Source organism: Hemiscyllium ocellatum, chromosome 9 (genome assembly GCF_020745735.1).
Source record: "Hemiscyllium ocellatum isolate sHemOce1 chromosome 9, sHemOce1.pat.X.cur, whole genome shotgun sequence".
NCBI lineage: Eukaryota > Metazoa > Chordata > Chondrichthyes > Orectolobiformes > Hemiscylliidae > Hemiscyllium > Hemiscyllium ocellatum.
In genome coordinates, this window is record NC_083409.1 from 30,879,372 (window position 1) to 30,904,091 (window position 24,720).

Below are 24,720 nucleotides of genomic sequence, written 5' to 3' on the forward strand. Positions count from 1 at the left end.
GCTCTGACTCCTGTAACTTTCCCTGTGTTTAATGTTACATCATTGTCTGGTATGCTCTGTTCCTACCCTTCACTCTCCAGGTTCATACTGTGCTCTCAAGTTGTCAAACATTTTCCAAAAATTTAAACATGTAACATCCTCAGGAATTCTACAAGTTCCCCACCCCACCACACTTTTTAAAAAAAATATTCAACATCCTTAAAAGAATTGGAAAGTTTGTCAAGTCTGATATTTCCTTCCTAAAAACAGTCCGGTTCCTTCAATCAGTATTAGTTAGAGACACAAAAACTGCAGATGCTGGAATCCAAAGTAGACAGGCAGGAGGCTGGAAAAACGCAGCAAGCCAGGCAGCATCAGGGGGTGCAGAAGTCAATGTTTTGGGTGTAACCTTTAGGACTGGGGGTGGGTATGGAGGGAGCTGCAAATAAAGGGGGAGATGGGGGGCAGGGTGGTGAAGTGGGCATAGGTGAAGACAGGTAGAGGGTACGACCTGGTTGGTCAATGGGAGGAATGAATCTGGTTGGTGGTTGGGAGGAATGGAAGGAAGGAGCAGCGGCTGGGAAGGGAGTTGGGGGATGGGAAGGAAGGTTATTTGAAATTTGAAACCTCAATGTTGAGTCCTCTGGGCTGTAGGGTGCCCAGGTGGTTATCTTCCGTCGATGATGTCACCTAGTATAGTGACGAAATGTCTGAAAACAAATTTTCCAGCTCAGCGAGCTAACTTATGTACTTGTAGCTGTTTGTTCAGGTGAGTTGTAGCAGCCTCATGCCCGTTCGATGTCAAATATTCTTTCCTCAATCAGTATTTGTAAAAAGAAAAATTACCATTGGTGAGATCTTGATCTTGTCAAAATGATTGCTACATTGGTCTCCCTAGCAATCCCTGCCCTTTGTGGTGTGGAGCACTAAGAGATAGATCTGAGAAATACTGTGATAGGAGGTCCCTTTTACATCTACTGCCCTCTGTCATATTGGAGATGCCAGTGTTGGACTGGGGTGTACAAAGTTAAAAATCACACAACACCAGGTTATAGTCCAGTGGGTTTACTTGGAAGCTAGTGTGCTTCCAATTAAACCTGTTGGACTATAGCCTGGTGTTGTGTGATTTTAAACTTCTGTCATATTGTCAGTTTCACAATTTCATTATTGTTCACTCATTATACCACTTGCACAGCTCGAAGCTTTAGGACATTTGTTTTATTCATTCAAAGGATGGGGACAATGGTGGCTAGGCCAGCAATAATTGCCCATCCCTGATTTCCCAGAAGGCAGTTGAGCGTCAACTACATTGCTGTGTCCCTGGAGTCACATGTAGGCCAGACAAGGTAAGGATGACTGTTTCCTTCCCTAATGGACGTTAGTGAATCAGATGGGTTTTTCCAACAATCTACAATGGTTTCACTGTTGCAATTATACTCTTAATTCAAGATTTTAAAAATTGAATTCAAATTCCACCATCTGCCATGGCAGGATTCAAACCCAGGGTCCTTAAAACATTATCTGGGTCTCTGAATTAACAGTCTGATGAAAATAGCACTAGGCCATTGCCTTGCCCATATTTGCTTACAGGGGAACGTGAGGGCTGCAGATGCTGGAGATTAGAGTTGAGTGTGTGTTGCTGGGAAAGCACAGCAGGTCAGGCAGCACCTGAGGAGCAGGAGAGTTGAGAATATTTGCTTATAATCGAACTATTGCTTGGTGTGGTGGCAAGAACAGATGGGCAAACTAAAGACATTGGAACCAGCTTTGAATTAAAGGCTCATTATCCCTCAGTCCACACAGGAGGAACTTAAATTGTCCTTTCATTGGTAGAGAGTGATCCTTAGAGCCATTTTCTTTGGGAGTTAGATTGCTACGCTCGATTGACCTCTGTCACTTTTTAAGAGAGCCATTAACGGAAGGCAGAACTGCAGTTACAACCACGGATGGGCAAGGAAAGAATAGATATCTGAACATCCTTGACTGTTTGATGTGTCACACGATGTGTTTCGTCCAAAGTATTGCTTGCCTGCGTTGGCAATAGAAGGGCAGTTCGGGAAACATTTCTTGGGAATTATGAACATAGCCTGAGATTTCCACTGGATTGTTAAAGTCACCCAGGATGGTGAGCATCTCCTCATAGGTGGACCAGCACCGAGTAAGGGAAGCATGGGGATTGACAGATACACTGGTGTTTTTCTTGGCTACTTCTGGGATATCGGGAGCGGGGGCGTGGGCGTGGATTTACATAGAATTTTCCTTTAGGAGATTCAATAGGTGGGGTTTAATCTGTGACAGGACAGATTGTGGATGATGTGTTGCAAGAGCAGGCTCAGTGAGCCAAATGGTATTATCTCATTCCATATTTCCTTCAATTTTGATGAACAATGATATACTTCAAACATATTGCTTTCAATTTTTCAGGAGCGCTGTTGCCAAATATTGATTAAAGGAGAGCTCCACCCAATGAATTGTTCAGTGAGGAACTGAGTGATTGCTTGTAGTTAGGCAGCTGCAGAGCTCAGATGAGTTTGGCAAGAGCTTTTGTGGTTGGACTGTGATCAACGTTGGACTTCAGAATGACTGCTGATTGTGCGGAAAGCATCCCCCATTCTTAAATTGTTGTTGCTGCTTGCTTTTTGTTTCGCAAGTTGTTGTTCTCTCACTCGTTCTCCCGTCGGCCCTTCCTCAAGAGACAGGGAGTGGCCTCTACCTCGGCCCTCGTCCTGCCCTGGCTGCACCTGCCATGAGATACATGTCCGTCACCCTTGGGTGCCTGCTCACCGTGACCCAGCCGACTGCCAGCGGAAAGCGAGATGGTCATATGCTCGAAGGGGCCACAGAGGGTTCTGCTGCGGGTCAGGGGGTTGTGGAGGGAGTGTCGACTGTGTGAAACAGCCAGCAGAATGCATTGGGGGGAACGCACCAAGGAATCAAACCCTACTTGGGAGGAGGGGGGAAGGAATTTAAAAGAGGTTGGGGTGGGTTTCATTAACTGTGGTGATATGTGAGCGGCTTCATTGTTTGGTTATTTCCAGTTGCTGCAGTGTTGCACTTAACAAGTGCATTTCATCCAATGGTATTACATTGGCAGCTCCTCATACATTTGAAAGGGAAAAAAAGGACGTGACCCCACAATGCCCAAAGCATTTTGTAGCCAATGAAATACTGTTGAAGTGCAGTTGTTGTTGAAATGCAACACAGCACAGCAAGCCTCCACAGCAGCAGCATGTTCATGATCCGATCACCTTAGTTTTATTGCTTTAAACCTATTGGCCCGAACACTAAGGATATCTCTCTTGCTCTTCATCAAAACCGGGACATAGGCTGTTTTTCTGTTGACCAAAGTGCGCAAGTGGGGTGTTGGTTTTAACATTTCATCCAGTCTCCCAAAGTACAGCCCTCCCTTGGTACTGTCTTCCAGATTTGGCCTTTATGTTTATACCCGAGTCCCGGAGTGGAGCTTAAATACATGACTTGCTGGCTCAGATATGAAAGTGTGACCAATTGATTCACAGCAGCTTGCAGGAAGGACTTCTGGTATCACGATGAGGGAGAACCTGCAAAACCTTTGTGGATCAATGGGTGAATGTAAACGTGAATGGCTTCTCCTATCTCTATCCATGCTGTGCTTTCTCACCCACTATTCTAAGCAAATGTATGATCTTTTGAATTGTTCCCAATGAAGATCTTTAACAAGTTTGGTTTTGGAAATTTGCATTTATGGCTAGAATATTAATTAAATTTCAATTTCTCAATAGACAGATTGTTTCACTTTCTCTGATTATGAAGGAACACTTTTTTTTCTATCATAACAAAGGGCACAAAGAGAGATTGATATTTCATATCAATAATCTTTAATGTAAAGTCCCCATAGCCCGACTGGAACATAAGGCCAACCTTTCCCTTTAGAGAGAGACGGATTGGTGGGGTAACCTCCGTTAATGTAGGAATCGAATCCACACTTTTGATATCAATCTGCATTGCAACCTAGCCACCCATCCAACAGAGCTTGGACTGAACAGTGACCTTGGTCTTCCTGATCTCTATTGCTCAGTTGCTCATTGAATGAAGTTGCTGAGCTCAAACATGGGAGAGTTCAAGTTACCTTCTGGCATGCTTTTCCTGTCCAGCGCCATCCTGATCTTACATTCAGGCAGATTAAGAGGACCTTGATATGAACTTCCCTAACATTTATTTTCCTTTCACTTTTCTAGAGAGATGGGAAGCCTATGTGGAGACTGTGATGGGGATGGAAGATTCTATCAATATGCAAGCACTGCTTCTTCACCACGTATCTGTGATGCATCAGGCTACTGGACTCCTGAAGAGGCAGTGGGTAAGGGGCAGTCAAGCCAGACGAAACGAATGCCATTGAAGAGAGAATATTGAAAGTGGAGTTGCAGGTAGACTGGATAGTGAAAAAGGCTTTGGCCAATTTGCATTGGTCACTGCATTGAGTATAGGACTTGGGGGATGTCACGTTGCCTCTGTACAGGACATCGGTAAGGCCGCTTTTGGAATATTGTGTTCAATTCTGGTCTCCCTACTATAGGAAAGATGTTGTGAAACTTGAAAGGGGTCAGAAAAGACCTACAAGGATGTTGCCAGGGCTGGAAGTTTGAGCTATAGGGAGAGGCTGCGGGGTAACCTTATAGAGGCTCATAAAATCATAAGAGGCATGGATAAGGTAAATAGACAAGGTGTTTTTCTCAGGGTAGGGGAGTCCAAAACTAGAGGACATAGGTTTAAGGTGAGAGGGGAAAGATTTAAAAGGGGACCTAAGAGGCAACGTTTTCACGCAGAGGATGGTGTGTGTATGGAATGAGCTGCCAAACGAAGTGGTGGAGGCTAGAAAAGTCACAACATTGAAAAGGCATCTTGATGGGTATATGAATAGGAAGGTTTTCGAGGGATATGGGCCAAATGCTGGCAAATGGAATGAGATTAGGTTAGGATATCTGGTCAGCATGGACAAGTTGGACCAAAGGGTCTGTTTCCATGCTGTACAGCTCAATGACTATAATAAAAGACACTGTTTCCTTTTCAACTAACTTTCTGGTTTTTGTTTCCCAGAGGTCTTTGAGAAACTGAATACAATCTATAAATACAAGCCTCTTTTTAATTTTAATTGCCTCAGATGAAGGTGCTGAGTGAATGGAATGGTTAGTTTCTGTCATAGGCTTTTACATTCTCCTTTCTCTTTCATAGACAGCAAAACTGTTCTCATAAGTAAGTAAAAGTTGTAACCAGTGTTTCTTGACAAGGGTCGGTATAACACCGTTAGGAAGGCGTGGAGAGCACGAATTTGCTATAACCGAGGAACAAAATCCTGACAAAGCTCTAGTTTCTCTGCAGCTAAAGGGAAAGCTGTTGTTAGAGCAGGTCTGGACTGAGTTAAATGCCAACATGTCAGTAAGTGGGCATTTGAAACATGAGCCTGTTAATTTGTGCTGCCCCGTCATGTGGTAGGGTAACGATGGATGCACTGCCACCCCAGATATACTGTACCTGGTCTTCGCCTGTAATGTGATACCTGTGGAGGTTGCATACCATACCATGTGTGAAAAGTGCAGTAGTCATTGTGTGTTATCTAAAACACATGGATAGTGGAAAAGAAAGGGCCTGACCCTCAATTGCTGGGGTGTGTGATGGGTGAGAGTTGATGGCCTACTGGTTTTATCACTGGACTGTTGACCCAGGAATGTTCTGGAGGGTTTGGGTTCAAATCCTGTTATGGCAGATGGTTAAATTTGAGTTCAATAAAAATCTGGAATTAATAGTCTCATAATGACTGTGAATCTGTTGTTGGTTGTCAGGAAAAGCCCATCTGGCTCCCTGATGTTCTTTTAGGAAGGAAACTGCCATCCTTAGCTGGTCTGGCCTACATTGACTCCAGAACCACAGTGATGTTGTTGCCTCGTAACTCCCCTCTGGGTAATAAATGCTGGCCTAGCCAGTGATGCCCACACCCTGTGAATGAATTTTTTTTAAAAATGTTAGTACAGGTTTGTGGGCGGCACGGTGGCACAGTGGTTAGCACTGCTGTCTCACAGCGCCTGAGACCCGGGTTCAATTCCCGACTCAGGCGACTGTGTGGAGTTTGTACGTTCTCCCCATGTCTGCGTGGGTTTCCTCCGGGTGCTCCGGTTTCCTCCCACAGTCCAAAGATGTGCGGGTCAGGTAAATTGGCCATGCTAAATTGCCCGTAGTGTTAGATAAGGGGTAAATGTAGGGGTATGGGTGGGTTGCGCTTCGGCGGGTCGGTGTGGACTGGTTGGGCCGAAGGGCCTGTTTCCACACTGTAAGTAATCTAATCTAATCTAAAAAAAAGGTATGAAAGGTGCCACAAGCAACTTAAACAAATGACAACTGTGTTTATCCAGCACCTTAGGAGTGAGAAAAATGGAGTAACAAAAAAGATACAATGTGGAAGCACACAAGGATATATTATGTCAGATGATCAAAAGCTTGGTCAAAGAAGTAAGTGTTTAGGCAAATTTAGATTAGATTCCCTACAGAGTGGAAACAGGCCCTTCGGCCCAACAAGTCCATACCGACCCTCCTATGAGTAACGCACCCAGACCCATTCCCCGATCCTACATTTACCCTGACTAATGCATCAAACACTATGGATAATTTAGCGTGGCCAATTCATCTAACCTGCACATTTTTTTGGATTGTGGGAGGAAACCGGAGCACCCGGAGGAAACTCACGCAGACACGGGGAGAATGTGCAAACTCCACGCAGTTGCCCTGAAGAGAAAAGATGAAAGTTGGTTTAGTTAGGGAATTCCAGGGTTTAGAATCTAGACAACTCAAAGCACAGCCACCAATTAAAATTGGGTATGTTCACAGGGCTCAAGGTGGGTGAGCACAGATATCGTAGAGACTTGTGGAGCTGGAGGAGATGACAGCAACTGGGAGTGACCATATTTGAAAACAAGTATGAGAATTTCAGAATTGAGGCATTGTGTCAGGGGAAGCCAATGACTGATGGTGTGAGCTAGGACTCAGCAGAGTTTAGGGAAAGTAGAGTGTTGAAGGAGGACATGAGGCTAGGCTATAGTGCGAAAGAGAAAGGTGTGGTTGAGAGTTCTACAGTTGATGTGCAGAGGCTGGAGCGAATTAATGATCCATGGATCCAACATGGGAAGGGAAAATGTCCCTCCCATATTTAGCAGGACATTTCCGCAGCAGCTTGATGCTGGAAATTGACAATTTTCCTGTTGGATGAAAACAACAGTGTATGGAGGTGAAGAGTGAGATTAACTGGTTTAGGAGCATGAAGCATAATCTGCCAACAGAGATCCTTCCTAACAGGCAAGGTCTGCTGTAGTTTCGGCAAAGGTTGGGATGGTGAAATTTGTGTTCTGCAGGCATGCACTGTCCTTGTCTGAGAAAGAGAGGTTGGCGGGAGAGGAGAGGATAGCTAGGGGAGGAACCAAGGTGAAATGAAAATGACCACCAGTTACGAAGCTCAGGGTGAGGGAATCTCCCTTTAGCAGTTTCCTTAGTGAGGACTGTATGACTTTATCATTGTATGTGGGATCTGATGCGTATTATTCTTCTCAGAGTCAGGTTTGATAGAACATTTTAATCTATTCAGTTTAGAGATTACTGTTTGCAGTCTTAACCTGACACAGCCACATCTCCACCCTGACACACTCCCCTCCCCAACCTGACATTCCCCATCTCCATCCTGACACACCCCATCCCCACCCTGATACTCCTCATCCCCACCATAACACACACCCATCCCCACCCTGATACTCCTCATCTCCATCCTGACACACACCCCATCCCCACCCTGATACTCCTCATCTCCACCCTGACACACTCCCCTCCTCCACCCTGACACACACACCATCCCCACCCTGATACTCCTCATCTCCACCCTGACACAATCCCCTGTCCACCCTGACATTCCCTATCTCCATCCTGACAACACCCCTCCCCCACCCTGACAACACCCGTCCCCAACCCTGACACACACCCCTCCCCACCCTAACACACGGCCCTCCTGCACGCTGACACAGCCCCATCTCCAACCCCAACACCACCCTCCCCTACCCTGTCACACCCCCCTCCCCACCCTAACACACCTCCCTCTCCCTACCCTGACATACACCCCTCCTTTACCCTGATATACACCCTCCCCTATCCTGACACATACACACATCCCCACCCTGACACACACCCTCCTCCACTCTGACACTCCTCACCCTGACACTCCCCATCTCCATAAAAGCAAGTTACTGTGGATGCTGGAATCTGAAACCAAAAGAGAAAATGCTGGAAAATCTCAGCAGGTCTGGCAGCATCTGTAAGGAGAGACACAATCCCCTCCTTTATACTTCCCATCCCCACCCTGACACAATCCCCGCCCTGACACTCCCCATCCCCACCCTGACATTCCCCATCCCTGATACTTCCCTCCTCCACCCTGACACACCCACCCTCCCCACAATGTCACACATCCCTCCCCCACCCTGACAACACCCCTCCCCAACCCTGACACACCCCCCTCCCCAACCTAACACACGCCCCTCCTGCACGCTGGCGCTGCCCCATCTCCAACCCCAACACCACCCTCCCCTACCCTGACACACACCCCTCCCCTACCCTGACACATACACACATCCCTATCCTGACACACACACGCACACATCCCTACCCTGACAGATGACCCCCCACCCACCCTAACAGATGCCCTCCCGCAACCTGACTCCATCCTATGTCCTACCCCAACATTCCCCTTCCTACCCTGACACATGCCCCTCCCCTACTCTGACACAGACCCCACTCCCGCCCCTCTGTTGTTAACCCGTACAGGGCTGGAGTTGTTTGGAACATTCCACTGTTGTTAGTTTGTGCAGGCCTGGTCTCCACAGTGCGTTACACCAAGAGCCATCAGTAAAGACAGCATATCTAGGCATATGGCTTGTAGCTGCTCATGAGATCTTGCCATGTGCAGTGGGCTGCTCCTCTCCCGCCCCCCACTACTGCTCTCCCCCTAGAGAAAAATGCATCCTTGTGTTTTGAGTGATCTGCGATGGCCTGAGGACGGGGAAGGTGCTGTGTGAATGTCAGGTTTATGAACGCCCCTGGTCTAAGTCATAGTTGTGTGTGCTGCAGGGTCTCCCGATGTGGACGAGCCGTGTGAGCCGAGCCTGCGGGCCTGGAGCCCGGAACTGCACCTCTACCACATGAACATGACGGTGCCCTGCCCCCAGCCAGAGGGCTGCATGCTGGAGCTGCTGTTCGGCCATGCTGTGGTGGCGGACTCGCTCTCGGTGTGGGTGACCTACCTGTCAGCGAGGGCGGGTGAGACCATCACCAGTGTGGAGATCCTGACCGTCGACGGTGAGGACATTCGGCTCGGCGGGCCGTACCACACCTTCTGTGACATCCCTCTCACTGTTAAAGTCAACGTCAAGAAGAGAGTGGTGGGGGTGAAGATCTACACCTTCGACGAGAAGCTAGAGCTGGATGCCGTGCTGTTGACCTCCAGGGTCCAGGATCCCCTGTGCACCAAGTGCAAGTCCCTGAAATACAAGGTTGTGAGGGAACCTCCATTTCACATGGGGCAGACAGTGACTGTTGCTCAGGCGGAGAGAACCTTCACTGACTGGTGAGTACTTGCCATTGGACCGGCAATCTGACCTTATCTAAAATCCATTTACTCCCTAGCTGTCAGTCGTAGAATCTTACAGCATGGAGACTAGCCCTTTGGCCCAAACTGGTCCATGCCAGCTGAAATGTCCATCCACACTAACCCCATTTCCCTGCACTTGGCTCTCATCCTTCTAATCCTTCCCTATCCATGTATTCATCCAAATGCCTTTTAAATGTTGTTAATGTACCCAACTCAACAACTTCCGCTGGCAGCTCATTCCATTTACATACCACCCTCTGTGTAAAAACAAAAGTTGCCCCTCAGGTTCCCTTTCATTCTTTCCCCTCTAACCTTAAACTGATGCCCATGAGTCCTCGATTCCCCACCCCTGGGAAAAAGACTACATTCACCCTGTCCATGCCTCTCATGATCTTATACACTTCTATAAGATCCCCCCTCAGTCTCCTGAAGAAAAGCGTCCTAGCTTGTCTAACCTCTCCCAATAACTCAGACCGTTGAGTCCAGGAAACATTCTGGTAAATTTCTTCTGCGCTCTTCCAGTTTAATAACATCTTCCCTGCAGCAAGGTGACCAAAACTGAACACAATACTTCAAGTGCAGCTTCACCAATGTTCTGTACAATTGCAACATAACTTCCCAGATTCTTTACTCAGTGTCCTGACTGATGAAGGCCAGTGTGTCAAAAGCCTTCTTAACTGCCCTGTCTACCCGTGACTCTACTGTTCTAATACACTTCTTAAAGCCCGATCATTCACCATGAGACTCTGACCTTGATGTGACTTTCCAAAATGCAAGACCTCACATTTATCTATATTAAACTCCTTTGCCATTTCTTGGCCCCCTTCCCTAGTTGATCAAGGTCCTGCTGCAATTTCTGATAATCTTCCTCACTGTCCATGATACTGCCTACTTTAGTGTCATCTGTAAACCTACTAATCATGCCTTGTATATTCTCATCCAAATCACTCATATAAATGAGAAACAACAATGGGCCCAGTCTCAGGATAAAACTCATTAACTCCCCAGCTCTCCGACCCTGTATAGAACTCATTTACTCTCCTGCTCTCTGATCTGGTATAAAATATAATCAGAAGTCACGTGATACCAGATTATAGTCCAACAAGTTTAGTTGAAGTCACAAGCTTTCGGAGTGTTGTTCCTTTGTCAGGTGAAGGACTGCGACCTGGTGCTGTGTGACTTCTGACCTTCAGTCCAAAATTGGCACCTCCACATTTTGGTATAAAACCCATTTACTCTCCAGCTGTCCTGAACAGTTTGGTTCCTGAGCACGTGATTCTGGCTCATGTACCTCAGCTGCAGATTGTGAAAATAAATTAAGACCCTTCCTGTCCTCTAGAGTGCAAGAGCAAAATCCCAATTTTGCAGAACAGTAGGAGAGTTAATCCTGGATTTCTTAACAACCTATATGTACCACAACCTACAACAGTAAAGCAAGTGGTCTTATCCATATTAGTTGCTGCCCGTCTCCTGCATAACTGCCCTCGAAGGGAAGGCAACTCCGAAAGTGTCCGCTTGGCTCGAAAGTGCCAGGAATCGTCTGAGTACTGAGAATTTGGTTAGAGGAATGATCATTCTCATTTTTGATTAATTTCCATTAAACCCTATTTCTGAGCTGCCCCGCTCTGTCAATTTTCGAGAGGTGAGATACCAACAAGCCATGGTTCCAGATGTTGGCCTCAGTAGCCGCACAACAGTGAAAGGGAAAGAAGACATGACGTGGTTTTTATTTCCAAAGGCAATCTGGTGGCACAGTCCTGCGGGCAATAGTGCTGCTGTGGCTGCCGTCTCGAACGAGAGCTGGATTGTGTGCAGTGCGATGCCCCCACATAGCCAAATATCTAACCTAGGTCCGTCGTCCGAGCTCAAAGCAAAGAGTGCCAGCAAGATGGGGAATGGGCTGCAGGCTGTTAGAATGAAATACAGTAGAACCCCTGTATCTGCGGATTCGGTTTCCATGGTTTCAGTTATCCATAGATTACCATGGCCCGAAAATATTAAATGAAAAGTTCCAGAAATAAATGATTCATAAGTTTCAAATTGCGTGCCATTCTGAGTAACATGGTGAAAGCTTCCTGCCCCGTCACGCTCAGTACATGAATCATCTTTCTTTGTCCTCTGTACCCAAGCTGGCCCGCTTTAGTTGCATCTAGTTAGCCTCTAGCGTTCTTGCTGTCTGCATTCGTTGCCATGTCATTTTGCTTAATAATTGGCCCCAAAGCGCAAAACTAATAATGCTGGCAGTTCTTCAAAGTCTAAGAGAAGCTGTGAAGTGCTTCCCATCAATGAAAAAGTGCAAATTCTCGACTTGATATGACAAGAAAAAAAAAGTGCTGAGGTAGCCAAGTTGGATGGTAAGAATGAATCTTCCATTCGTGAGGTGGTGAAGAGCAAAATAAAAATTTGGTCTAGTTTTGCTGCAGCATCTCAAACTGCGAAAGTTATGTCTGCAATGCGTGATAAAGTGTTAGTTAAGATGGAAAAAGCATTAAAGTTGTGGGTTGAACATATGAATAGGAAACATGTGCCTATTGACAGTAAGGTGTTACGGCAAAAGGCCTTAAGCCTATACGAAGACTTTAAGAAAGAATCCACTGAAGAAAAGGATACCAAGCCATTTACAGCTAGTAAGGGATGGTTACGTAGATTCATGAATAGGAATAATTTGAAAAATATAAAAATTACTGGAGAGGTTGCATCTGCCAACGAAGAGGCTGGTGCCACGTTTCTGGAAGAATTGAAGAAGTTGATCAAGGAGGAAGGCTACTGTCCAAAACAAGTCTTCAATTGCAATGAAACTGGCTTGTTTTGGAAAACAAAACCATAGAAGGTACATTCAAAATGCAAAGCAGGCACCAGGGTTCCAAGTCTGGGAGGACAGATTAACTCTGGTACTATGTGGCAGTCAGAAAGCGTGGGTGACAGCTGTGCTTTATACCAAATGGTTTCACCAATGCTTCATCCCTGAAGTTAAAAAAAAATTGGAACAGGAAAGGTTGCCATTTAGAGTTTTATTAATAATAGACAATGCGCCTGGCCATCCGACATCTATTGCCATAGAGAATGAAAAGGTTTAAGGTTGTGTTTTTGCCACCAAATACAGCCTCATTGCTTCAGCCCTTGGACCAGTGGATTATCCGGTGTGTCAAGATCACATACACCGGCCTCATATTTGAGCAGATTCAAGCAGAAATTGATGTGGAGCCTAACCCAGAAATTATAGAACGCTGGAAATCATTCAGTATTGCTGATGCATTAACATTTATCAAAGCAGCAATGGATGCATTAAAACCAGAAACTGTAAACGCCTGTTGGAAGAGCTTATGGAGTGAAGTTGTGAGTGTTTTTAAAGGCTTCCTGGTTATCGGTGGAGAGCTGCAGAAAATCATTCACTTAGCAAAGAGATGTTGGTGGAAAGGGATTCATCGATAAGATTGATGAAGAACTGGAAGAACATATTGAAGAACTTCGCAGTGTTAACAAAGGAAGAATTTGAAGAACTTCTCAAGTCATCGACTGAGGAAGATGCGGAAGAAGAAATTGAAACAGAACCCTCAATGTGGACATTGGAAAAATTTGGCCAAACGTTTTGGATTGCACAGACTTTAAAGCAAAAAAATCATGGATTACGATTCTATGATGGAGTGCAGGATTAAAATGACCTATACAACCACTGATGCATTTGAGCCTCTTCAGCTAATGTTAGATGAGCTGAAAAGAAAGAAACAGCAACTTACTATCAATGATGTGTTTCCAAATGGTTGAAAAACAAAGCATGTCCACGACAGGCGATCACCAACCATCAACATCTTCTGCTCCTGACGTTGTCCAACCATCGACGTCATCTCCTGCTTCTCTAGCCATTCGAGGTGAGAAGCTGATGGGTCCGAAGTAGATGATCCTGCTTCTGATGACTTTTCGTCAGAAGGTTAATAACCTAACACAATGTCACAATGCTTCCACATCACCTCATTTCACCTCATCATTGTAGGCATTGTATCATTTCATCATGTCATTGCAGCAACAATGAAGAATGGAGAAGCCGGTGAGTACCCACGGGCTAAGATTTGTTTTTTAAGAAATAAATGTAAAAATATATTTATGGGTAACTTTAGTGCCATGAATTGTAATCCACGATTTTTTGCTTTAAAGTCTGTGCAATCTGAAACATTTGGCCAAATTTTTCCAATCTCCACATTGAGGGTTCTGTTTCGATTTCTTCTTCCGCATCTTCCTCAGTTGATGACTTGAGTTCTTCTAGTTCTTCCTTTGTCAACACTTCTCGATGTTCTTCCACCTCCAGACTCTGTGTGTGTGTGTGTGTGTACAGGATATTTTTCATTGCTTCAACGTTCCTTGAGGGTTAAGCTAAAACATCAGAATCCCGTTCATTCAAGAAAGAGAGAAAGGGAGACAGAGAGCACAAGTATAGTAATAATGTACAATGTATTTTATTATTATTTAATGTTGGTAATGTCTTATCGTGCGTAATTTACCAATTAAACTTTATCATAGGTGTATATATATAAACAAAAAATGACTTACATAGGGTTCACTACTATCCACTGTTTCAGGCATCCCCAGTCAGTCTTGGAATGTGTCACTGTAGATATGGATGGACCCCTGTATATTGGATATTTTGAAAAAATTAATTCATGGGAAGTAAGTGGCATTCAGTACCAGTTAGGACATGGCGGTTACCCATACAAAACTAAGCAGGCATGATCATTCTTGGTGTGGTTGGCCATCCAACAGGTTTGGCTCGGTTGACAGTATTTACACATTGTGGTCTCTGACACTGTGATGTGATGTGTAATGCAGGCTGACTTTGGTGTTGTGCTACAATACCAAGGGGAGCTTGACAGTGGGGTTAACATCCTTCAACAAGGGATGTAAAACAGATTTCAATGAGGCAGGATGGGGTAAAGACCCCGGGTCACCTTTGGGAGATGAAATCTTCTGTCCTCGATCAAACTGGCACCAAGTTCCATTTCACTCCAAGGATTACAGATCTTTACATTTCCCTATCCCGATGGGTTGTGGATGTCCCATCATTGAATATGCTTAAGGGTTGGCATCGTCAGGTTCTTTGGCCTCCCTGGAAACATTTGGAGTAGGTGGGAGCAGGATTGAAAGTGGAGATGAAGCCCAAGAAACCATGAGATGTGAGCAACAGGTCAGTAGCACTGTAAAGCATGTGCACCAAGTCAGTATCACGGGGAGTGGTCAGCAGCAAGTCAGTATCTCTGTGAAACTGACTGTGAAGGATCTGCAGCAAGTCAGTATTCTGGGGTCGGTGATTCACCCTGACCAAACCTGTGCTGTGCCAGGCAGGAAGATCGCTGAGAGTCTCGCACTCCTCAGGGATACGATCGCCTACGTGCAGGACAGAGGGTTGGACACCTGCCTGATCAGCCTGGACCAGGAGAAAGCCTTTGACAGGATATCACACATGTATATGAGAGATGTTCTGTCCAAAATGGGCTTTGGGGAGGGAATCTGCAATTGGATCAGACTGCTCTACACCAACATCGTCAGTGCAGTCTCAATCAATGGGTGGGAATCAGATAGCTTCCCAGTCAGATCTGGAGTCAGGCAGGGCTGCCCTCTCTCTCCTGCCTTGTTTGTGTGCTGCATAGAGCCATTTGCCGAGTCCATCAGGAAGGATGCGAGCCTGAGAGGGGTGACTATTCCGGGCAGCGGGGGCCTGCAGGTTAAGGCCTCCCTGTACATGGATGACGTCGCCGTCTTCTGCTCGGATCTGCTGTCCGTGCGCAGACTCATGTGCATTTGTGACCAGTTCGAACGGGCCTCGGGGGCCAAGGTAAACCGAGGCAAGAGCGAGGCCATGCTCTTCGGGAACTGGGCCGACCAATCCTCGATCCCCTTCACCGTCAGGACCGACCACCTGAAGGTGCTGGGTATTTGGTTCGGGGGGGCTGGGGCGTGCGCCAGGTCTTGGGAGGAGCGTATCAGTAAAGTGAGGCAGAAACTGGGCAGATGGAGGCTACGGTCGCTCTCCATCACGGGAAAAAACCTGGTCATCAGGTGTGAGGCACTGTCATTGCTGTTGTACGTGGCACAGGTCTGGCCTATTCCCAGAATCTGCGCCGCTGCAGTCGCCCGGGCCATCTTCCAGTTCATATGGAGTTCAAAGATGGACCGGGTCCGAAGGGACTCACTATACAAAGATCTGGGCAACGGGGGAAAAAATACACCCAATGCCACCCTCACCCTGATGGCCACCTTTGTGTGTGGCTGCATCAAGCTGTGTGTGGATCCCCGGTACGCAAACACCAAGTGTCACTACGTACTGAGGTTCTACCTGTCCCTGGTGTAGCGAAGGATGGGCCTGGCCTCGCTGCCGCGGAACGCTCCGAGTAGTTGGACCGTTCCGTATCACCTGTCCTTCGTGGAGAAATTTCTGAAGAAAAACACCTTTGACCACAAGTCCATCAGGAAGTGGTCAGCACGTAGCGTCCTCGAGACCCTTCGGGAAAAGGAGAGGGCGGATCCTGTTGAGTGGTTCCCTGAGCAGACTGTCAAAGCAATTTGGCAGAATGCCTCATCGCCAGAACTTTCCAACAAGCACCAAGACATGGCTTGGCTGGTGGTGAGAAGGGCTCTACCTGTGAGATCGTTTATGCACGCCCGGACTCTCAGCCGCACCGCACGCTGCCCTCGAAGCGGCTGCGGGGGGGACGAGACTGTCACACACCTCCTTCTGGAATGTGCCTATGCAGAGGAAGTCTGGAGAGGAATGCAGTGGTATTTGTCGAGGTTCGTCCCGAGCAGCGCCGTGACGCGGGACTCCGTGCTCTACGGCCTGTTCCCCGGGACGCACACCGAGACGAACATCAACTGCGCCTGGAGGATCATCAACTCGGTGAAGGACGCTCTCTGGGCGATCCGAAACCTGTTGATCTTCCAGCTGAAGGAGCTGACCCTGACTGAGTGTTGCAGACTGGCACATTCCAAGGTCCAGGACTACGTGTTGAGGGACGCGCTGAAGCTTGGGGCAGCTGCCGCCAAGGCGCGGTGGGGAAAGACCACCGTTTAACATCTGCCTGTCTAAAGAAAAGCAGGGGGCCCATGCAGTCATTTGGGCTCTGCTGGCACCTCAGCTCAATATATGAGTGAGAAATGCACTGATCTGTATGTGATAATGATAATTCGGAGCTGTGTATGTAAATGTGGAAATATGAATGGCATTACCTAATGTACAGTGTATCAAATTATTCTATGCATATTTTATGAATAAAGTATATTTTTGAAATAAAAAAAAAGTCAGTATCACTGTGAAACTGTGAGGGATTTGCAGCAAGTCAGTGTCACTGTGAAACTGTGAGGGATTTGCAGCAAGTCAGTGTCACTGTGAAACTGAGGGATCTACAGTAAGTCAGTGTCTCTGTGAAACTGACTGTGAGGGATCTACAGTAAGTCAGTGTCTCTGTGAAACTGACTGTGAGGGATCTACAGTAAGTCAGTGTCTCTGTGAAACTGACTGTGAGGGATCTACAGCAAGTCAGTATCTCTGTGAAACTGATTGTGAGGGATATACAGCAAGTCAGTATCACACAAACTGACTATGAGGGATCTACAGTAAGTCAGTATCACTGTGAAACTGACTGAGGGATTTGCAGCAAGTCAGTATCTCTGTGAAACTGACTGTGGGGGAACTGTAGCAAGTCAGTATCACTGTGAAACTGACTGAGGGATCTACAGCAAGTCAGTATCACTGTGAAACTGACTGTGAGGGATCTACAGCAAGTCAGTATCTCTGTGAAACTGACTGTGAGGGATCTGCAGCAAGTCAGTATCTCTGTGAAACTGACTGTGAGGGATCTACAGCAAGTCAGTATCACTGTGAAACAAACTGTGAGGGATCTGCACAAGTCAGTATCACTGTGAAACTGACTGTGGGGGATCTGCACAAGTCAGTATCACTGTGAAACTGACTGTGAGGGATCTGCAGCAAGTCTGTCACTGTGAAACTGATTGTGAGGGATCTACAGCAAGTCAGTATCTCTGTGAAACTGACTGTGAGGGATCTACGGCAAGTCGGTATCTCTGTGAAACTGACTGTGAGGGATCTACAGCAAGTCAGTATCTCTGTGAAACTGACTGTGAGGGATCTGCAGCATGTCAGTATCTCTGTGAAACTGTGAGGGATCTGCAGCAAGTCAGTATCTCTGTGAAACTGACTGTGAGGGATCTACAGCAAGTCAGTATCTCTGTGAAACTGACTGTGAGGGATCTACAGCAAGTCAGTATCACTGTGAAACTGATTGTGAGGGATATACAGCAAGTCAGTATCTCTGTGAAACTGACTGTGGGGGATCTGCAGCAAGTCAGTATCACTGTGAAACTGACTGTGGGGGATCTGCAGCAAGTCAGTATCACTGTGAAACTGACTGTGAGGGATCTACAGCAAATCAGTATCACTGTGAAACTGACTGTGAGGGATCTACAGCAAGTCAGTATCACTGTGAAACTGACTGTGCAGGATCTACAGCAAGTCAGTATCACTGCGAAACTGACTGTGAGGGATCTGCAGCAAGTCAGTATCACTGTGAAACTGACTGTGAGGGATATACAGCAAGTCAGTATCACTGTGAAACTGACTGTGCAGGATCTATGGCAAGTCAGTATCTCTGTGAAACTGATTGTGAGGGATATACAGCAAGTCAGTATCTCTGTGAAACTGTGAGGGATCTACAGCATGTCAGTGTCACTGTGAAACTGACTGTGAGGGATCTACAGCAAGTCAGTATCTCTGTGAAACTGACTGTGAGGGATCTACAGCAAGTCAGTATCTCTGTGAAACTGTGAGGGATCTACAGCATGTCAGTGTCACTGTGAAACTGTGAGGTATCTGCACCAAGTCCGTATCACTGTGTGAGGGATCTACAGCAAGTCAGTATCACTGTGAAACTGACTGTGATGGATCTACAGCAAGTCAGTATCTCTGTGAAACTGACTGTGAGTGATCTACAGCAAGTCAGTATCACTGTGAAACTGACTGTGATGGATCTACAGCAAGTCAGTATCTCTGTGAAACTGACTGTGAGTGATCTACAGCAAGTCAGTATCACTGTGAAACTGACTGTGAGTGATCTACAGCAAGTCAGTATCTCTGTGAAACTGACTGTGAGGGATATACAGCCAGTCAGTATCACTGTGAAACTGACTGTGAGGGATCTACGGCAAGTCAGTATCTCTGTGAAATTGACTGTGAGGGATCTACAGCAAGTCAGTATCACTGTGAAACTGACTGTGCAGGATCTACAGCAAGTCAGTATCACTGCGAAACTGACTGTGAGGGATCTGCAGCAAGTCAGTATCACTGTGAAACTGACTGTGAGGGATCTGCAGCAAGTCAGTATCACTGTGAAACTGACTGTGCAGGATCTACGGCAAGTCAGTATCTCTGTGAAACTGTGAGTGATCTGCAGCAAGTCAGTATCACTGTGAAACTGACTGTGATGGATCTACAGCAAGTTAGTATCTCTGTGAAACTGACTGTGAGGGATCGACAGCAAGTCAGTATCTCTGTGAAACTGTGAGGGATCTACAGCATGTCAGTGTCACTGTGAAACTGACTGTGAGGGATCTACAGCAAGTCAGTATCTCTGTGAAACTGACTGTGAGGGATCTACAGCAAGTCAGTATCTCTGTGAAACTGTGAGGGATCTACAGCATGTCAGTGTCACTGTGAAACTGTGAGGTATCTGCACCAAGTCCGTATCACTGTGTGAGGGATCTACAGCAAGTCAGTATCACTGTGAAACTGACTGTGATGGATCTACAGCAAGTCAGTATCTCTGTGAAACTGACTGTGATTGATCTACAGCAAGTCAGTATCACTGTGAAACTGACTGTGATGGATCTACAGCAAGTCAGTATCTCTGTGAAACTGACTGTGAGTGATCTACAGCAAGTCAGTATCACTGTGAAACTGACTGTGAGTGATCTACAGCAAGTCAGTATCTCTGTGAAACTGACTGTGAGGGATATACAGCCAGTCAGTATCACTGTGAAACTGACTGTGAGGGATCTACGGCAAGTCAGTATCTCTGTGAAATTGACTGTGAGGGATCTACAGCAAGTCAGTATCACTGTGAAACTGTGATGGATCTACAGCAAGTCAGTATCTCTGTGAAACTGTGAGGGATCTACACCAAGTCAGTATCACTGTGTGAGGGATCTGCAGCAAGTCTGTGTCACTGTGAAACTGTGAGTGATCTACAGCAAGACAGTATCTCTGTGAAACTGTGAGTTATCTACAGCAAGTCAGTATCACTGTGAAACTGTGAGGGATGTACAGCAAGTCAGTATCTCTGTGAAACTGTGAGTGATCTACAGCAAGTCAGTATCACTGTGAAACTGTGAGGGATCTACAGCAAGTCAGTATCACTGTGAAACTGATTGTGAGGGATCTGCAGCAAGTCAGTATCTCTGTGAAACTGACAGTGAGGGATCTACAGCAAATCAGTATCACTGTGAAACTGTGAGGGATCTACAGCAAGTCAGTATCACCGTGAAACTGATTGTGAGGGATCTGCAGCAAGTCAGTATCACTGTGAAACTGACAGTGAGGGATCTATAGCAAGTCAGTATCTCTGTGAAACTGTGAGGGATCTACGGCAAGTCAGAATCTCTGTGAAACTGACTGTGAGGGATCTACAGCAAGTCAGTATCTCTGTGAAACTGACTGTGATTGATCTACAGCAAGTCAGTATCACTGTGAAACTGACTGTGATGGATCTATAGCAAGTCAGTATCTCTGTGAAACTGTGAGGGATCTACGGCAAGTCAGAATCTCTGTGAAACTGACTGTGAGGGATCTACACCAAGTCAGTATCACTGTGAAACTGACTGTGATGGATCTACAGCAAGTCAGTGTCTCTGTGAAACTGACTGTGAGGGATCTACAGCAAGTCAATATCACTGTGAAACTGACTGTGATGGATCTGCACAAGTCAGTATCACTGTGAAACTGACTGTGAGGGATCTGCAGCAAGTCAGTATCACTGTGAAACTGACTGTGAGGGATCTACAGCAAGTCAGTATCTCTGTGAAATTGTGAGGGATCTACAGCAAGTCAGTTTCACTGTGTGAGGGATCTACAGCAAGTCAGTATCACTGTGAAACGGACTGTGATGGATCTACAGCAAGTCAGTATCTCTGTGAAACTGACTGTGAGCGATCTACAGCAAGTCAGTATCTCTGTGAAACTGACTGTGAGCGATCTACAGCAAGTCAGTATCTCTGTGAAACTGTGAGGGATCTACAGCATGTCAGTATCACTGTGAAACTGACTGTTAGGGATCTACGGCAAGTCAGTATCTCTGTGAAACTGACTGTGAGGGATCTACAGCAAGTCAGTATCACTGTGAAACTGACTGTGAGGGATCTACAGCAAGTAAGTATCTCTGGGAAACTGACTGTGAGGGATCTGCAGCAAGTCAGTATCTCTTTGAAACTGTGAGTGATCTACAGCAAGTCAGTATCACTGTGAAAGTGTGAGGGATCTACAGCAAGTCAGGATCTCTGTGAAACTGTGAGTGATCTACAGCAAGTCAGGATCTCTGTAAAACTCTGAGGGATCTACAGCAAGTCAGTATCACTGTGTGAGGGATCTACAGCAAGTCAGTATCTCTGTGAAACTGTGAGTGATCTACAGCAAGTCAGTATCACTGTGAAACTGTGAGTGATCTACAGCAAGTCAGTATCACTGTGAAACTGATTGTGAGGGATCTGCAGCAATTCAGTATCACTGTGAAACTGATTGTGAGGGATCTACAGCAAGTCAGTATCAGTGTGAAACTGACTGTGAGGGATCTGCAGCAAGTCAGTATCACTGTGAAACTGACTGTGAGGGATATACAGCAAGTCAGTATCACTGTGAAACTGACTGTGCAGGATCTACGGCAAGTCAGTATCTCTGTGAAACTGTGAGTGATCTGCAGCAAGTCAGTATCACTGTGAAACTGACTGTGATGGATCTACAGCAAGTTAGTATCTCTGTGAAACTGACTGTGAGGGATCGACAGCAAGTCAGTATCTCTGTGAAACTGTGAGGGATCTACAGCATGTCAGTGTCACTGTGAAACTGACTGTGAGGGATCTACAGCAAGTCAGTATCACTGTGTGAGGGATCTACAGCAAGTCAGTATCACTGTGAAACTGACTGTGGTGGATCTACAGCAAGTCAGTATCTCTGTGAAACTGACTGTGAGTGATCTACAGCAAGTCAGTATCACTGTGAAACTGACTGTGAGGGATCGACAGCAAGTCAGTATCTCTGTGAAACTGACTGTGAGTGATCTACAGCAAGTCAGTATCACTGTGAAACTGACTGTGAGTGATCTACAGCAAGTCAGTATCTCTGTGAAACTGACTGTGAGGGATCTACAGCAAGTCAGTATCACTGTGTGAGGGATCTACAGCAAGTCAGTATCACTGTGAAACTGACTGTGGTGGATCTACAGCCAGTCAGTATCACTGTGATACTGACTGTGAGGGATCTACGGCAAGTCAGTATCTCTGTGAAATTGACTGTGAGGGATCTACAGCAAGTCAGTATCACTGTGAAACTGTGAGTGATCTACAGCAAGTCAGTATCTCTCTGAAACTGTGAGGGATCTACAGCAAGTCAGTATCACTGTGTGAGGGATCTGCAGCAAGTCAGTATCACTGTGAAACTGTGAGTGATCTACAGCAAGTCAGTATCACTGTGAAACTGTGAGGGATCTACAGCAAATCAGTATCACTGTGAAACTGATTGTGAGGGATCTGCAGCAAGTCAGTATCACTGTGAAACTGACAGTGAGGGATCTACAGCAAATCAGTATCACTGTGAAACTGTGAGGGATCTACAGCAAGTCAGTATCACCGTGAAACTGATTGTGAGGGATCTGCAGCAAGTCAGTATCACTGTGAAACTGTGAGGGATCTACAGCAAGTCAGTATCACTGTGAAACTGACTGTGATGGATCTGCACAAGTCAGTATCACTGTGAAACTGACTGTGAGGGATCTGCAGCAAGTCAGTATCACTGTGAAACTGAGGGATCTACAGTAAGTCAGTATCACTGTGAAACTGACTGTGAGGGATCTGCACAAGTCAGTATCACTGTGTGAGGGATCTACAGCAAGTCAGTATCACTGTGAAACTGACTGTGGTGGATCTACAGCAAGTCAGTATCTCTGTGAAACTGACTGTGAGTGATCTACAGCAAGTCAGTATCGCTGTGAAACTGACTGTGATGGATCTACAGCAAGTCAGTATCTCTGTGATACAAACTGTGAGGGATCTGCACAAGTCAGTATCACTGTGTGAGGGATCTACAGCAAGTCAGTATCACTGTGAAACTGACTGTGGTGGATCTACAGCAAGTCAGTATCTCTGTGAAACTGACTGTGAGTGATCTACAGCAAGTCAGTATCACTGTGAAACTGACTGTGATGGATCTACAGCAAGTCAGTATCTCTGTGAAACTGACTGTGAGTGATCTACAGCAAGTCAGTATCACTGTGAAACTGACTGTGAGTGATCTACAGCAAATCAGTATCTCTGTGAAACTGACTGTGAGGGATATACAGCCAGTCAGTTTCACTGTGAAACTGACTGTGAGGGATCTACGGCAAGTCAGTATCTCTGTGAAATTGACTGTGAGGGATCTACAGCAAGTCAGTATCACTGTGAAACTGTGAGTGATCTACAGCAAGTCATTATCTCTGTGAAACTGTGAGGGATCTACAGCATGTCAGTATCACTGTGTGAGGGATCTGCAGCAAGTCAGTATCACTGTGAAACTGTGAGTGATCTACAGCAAGTCAGTATCACTGTGAAACTGTGAGGGATCTACAGCAAGTCCGTATCACCGTGAAACTGATTGTGAGGGATCTGCAGCAAGTCAGTATCACTGTGAAACTGTGAGGGATCTACAGCAAGTCAGTATCACTGTGAAACTGACTGTGAGGGATCTGCAGCAAGTCAGTATCACTGTGAAACTGAGGGATCTACAGTAAGTCAGTATCACTGTGAAACTGACTGTGAGGGATCTGCACAAGTCAGTATCACTGTGTGAGGGATCTACAGCAAGTCAGTATCACTGTGAAACTGACTGTGGTGGATCTACAGCAAGTCAGTATCTCTGTGAAACTGACTGTGAGTGATCTACAGCAAGTCAGTATCGCTGTGAAACTGACTGTGATGGATCTACAGCAAGTCAGTATCTCTGTGATACAAACTGTGAGGGATCTGCACAAGTCAGTATCACTGTGTGAGGGATCTACAGCAAGTCAGTATCACTGTGAAACTGACTGTGGTGGATCTACAGCAAGTCAGTATCTCTGTGAAACTGACTGTGAGTGATCTACAGCAAGTCAGTATCACTGTGAAACTGACTGTGATGGATCTACAGCAAGTCAGTATCTCTGTGAAACTGACTGTGAGTGATCTACAGCAAGTCAGTATCACTGTGAAACTGACTGTGAGGGATCTACAGCAAATCAGTATCTCTGTGAAACTGACTGTGAGGGATATACAGCCAGTCAGTTTCACTGTGAAACTGACTGTGAGGGATCTACGGCAAGTCAGTATCTCTGTGAAATTGACTGTGAGGGATCTACAGCAAGTCAGTATCACTGTGAAACTGTGAGTGATCTACAGCAAGTCATTATCTCTGTGAAACTGTGAGGGATCTACAGCATGTCAGTATCACTGTGTGAGGGATCTGCAGCAAGTCAGTATCACTGTGAAACTGTGAGTGATCTACAGCAAGTCAGTATCACTGTGAAACTGTGAGGGATCTACAGCAAGTCCGTATCACCGTGAAACTGATTGTGAGGGATCTGCAGCAAGTCAGTATCACTGTGAAACTGTGAGGGATCTACAGCAAGTCAGTATCACTGTGAAACTGACTGTGAGGGATCTACAGCAAGTCAGTATCACTGTGTGAGGGTTCTACAGCAAGTCAGTATCACTGTGAAACTGACTGTGATGGATCTACAGCAAGTCAGTATCTCTGTGAAACTGACTGTGAGCGATCTACAGCAAGTCAGTATCTCTGTGAA

General features: G+C 46.1%; 1 protein-coding gene across 1 annotated transcript in view; it reads left to right on the forward strand.

Annotated features, from left to right (window-relative positions):
• LOC132818488 (pappalysin-2-like) overlaps positions 1 to 24,720 on the forward strand; it is a 487,615-nt gene that overhangs the window by 239,013 nt on the left and 223,882 nt on the right. The window contains exons 6-7 of the mRNA XM_060829547.1: positions 4,197 to 4,318; positions 9,118 to 9,613. Of these exons, the coding sequence (XP_060685530.1) occupies positions 4,197 to 4,318; positions 9,118 to 9,613 (618 nt within the window). The remainder of the gene's footprint in view (positions 1 to 4,196; positions 4,319 to 9,117; positions 9,614 to 24,720) is intronic.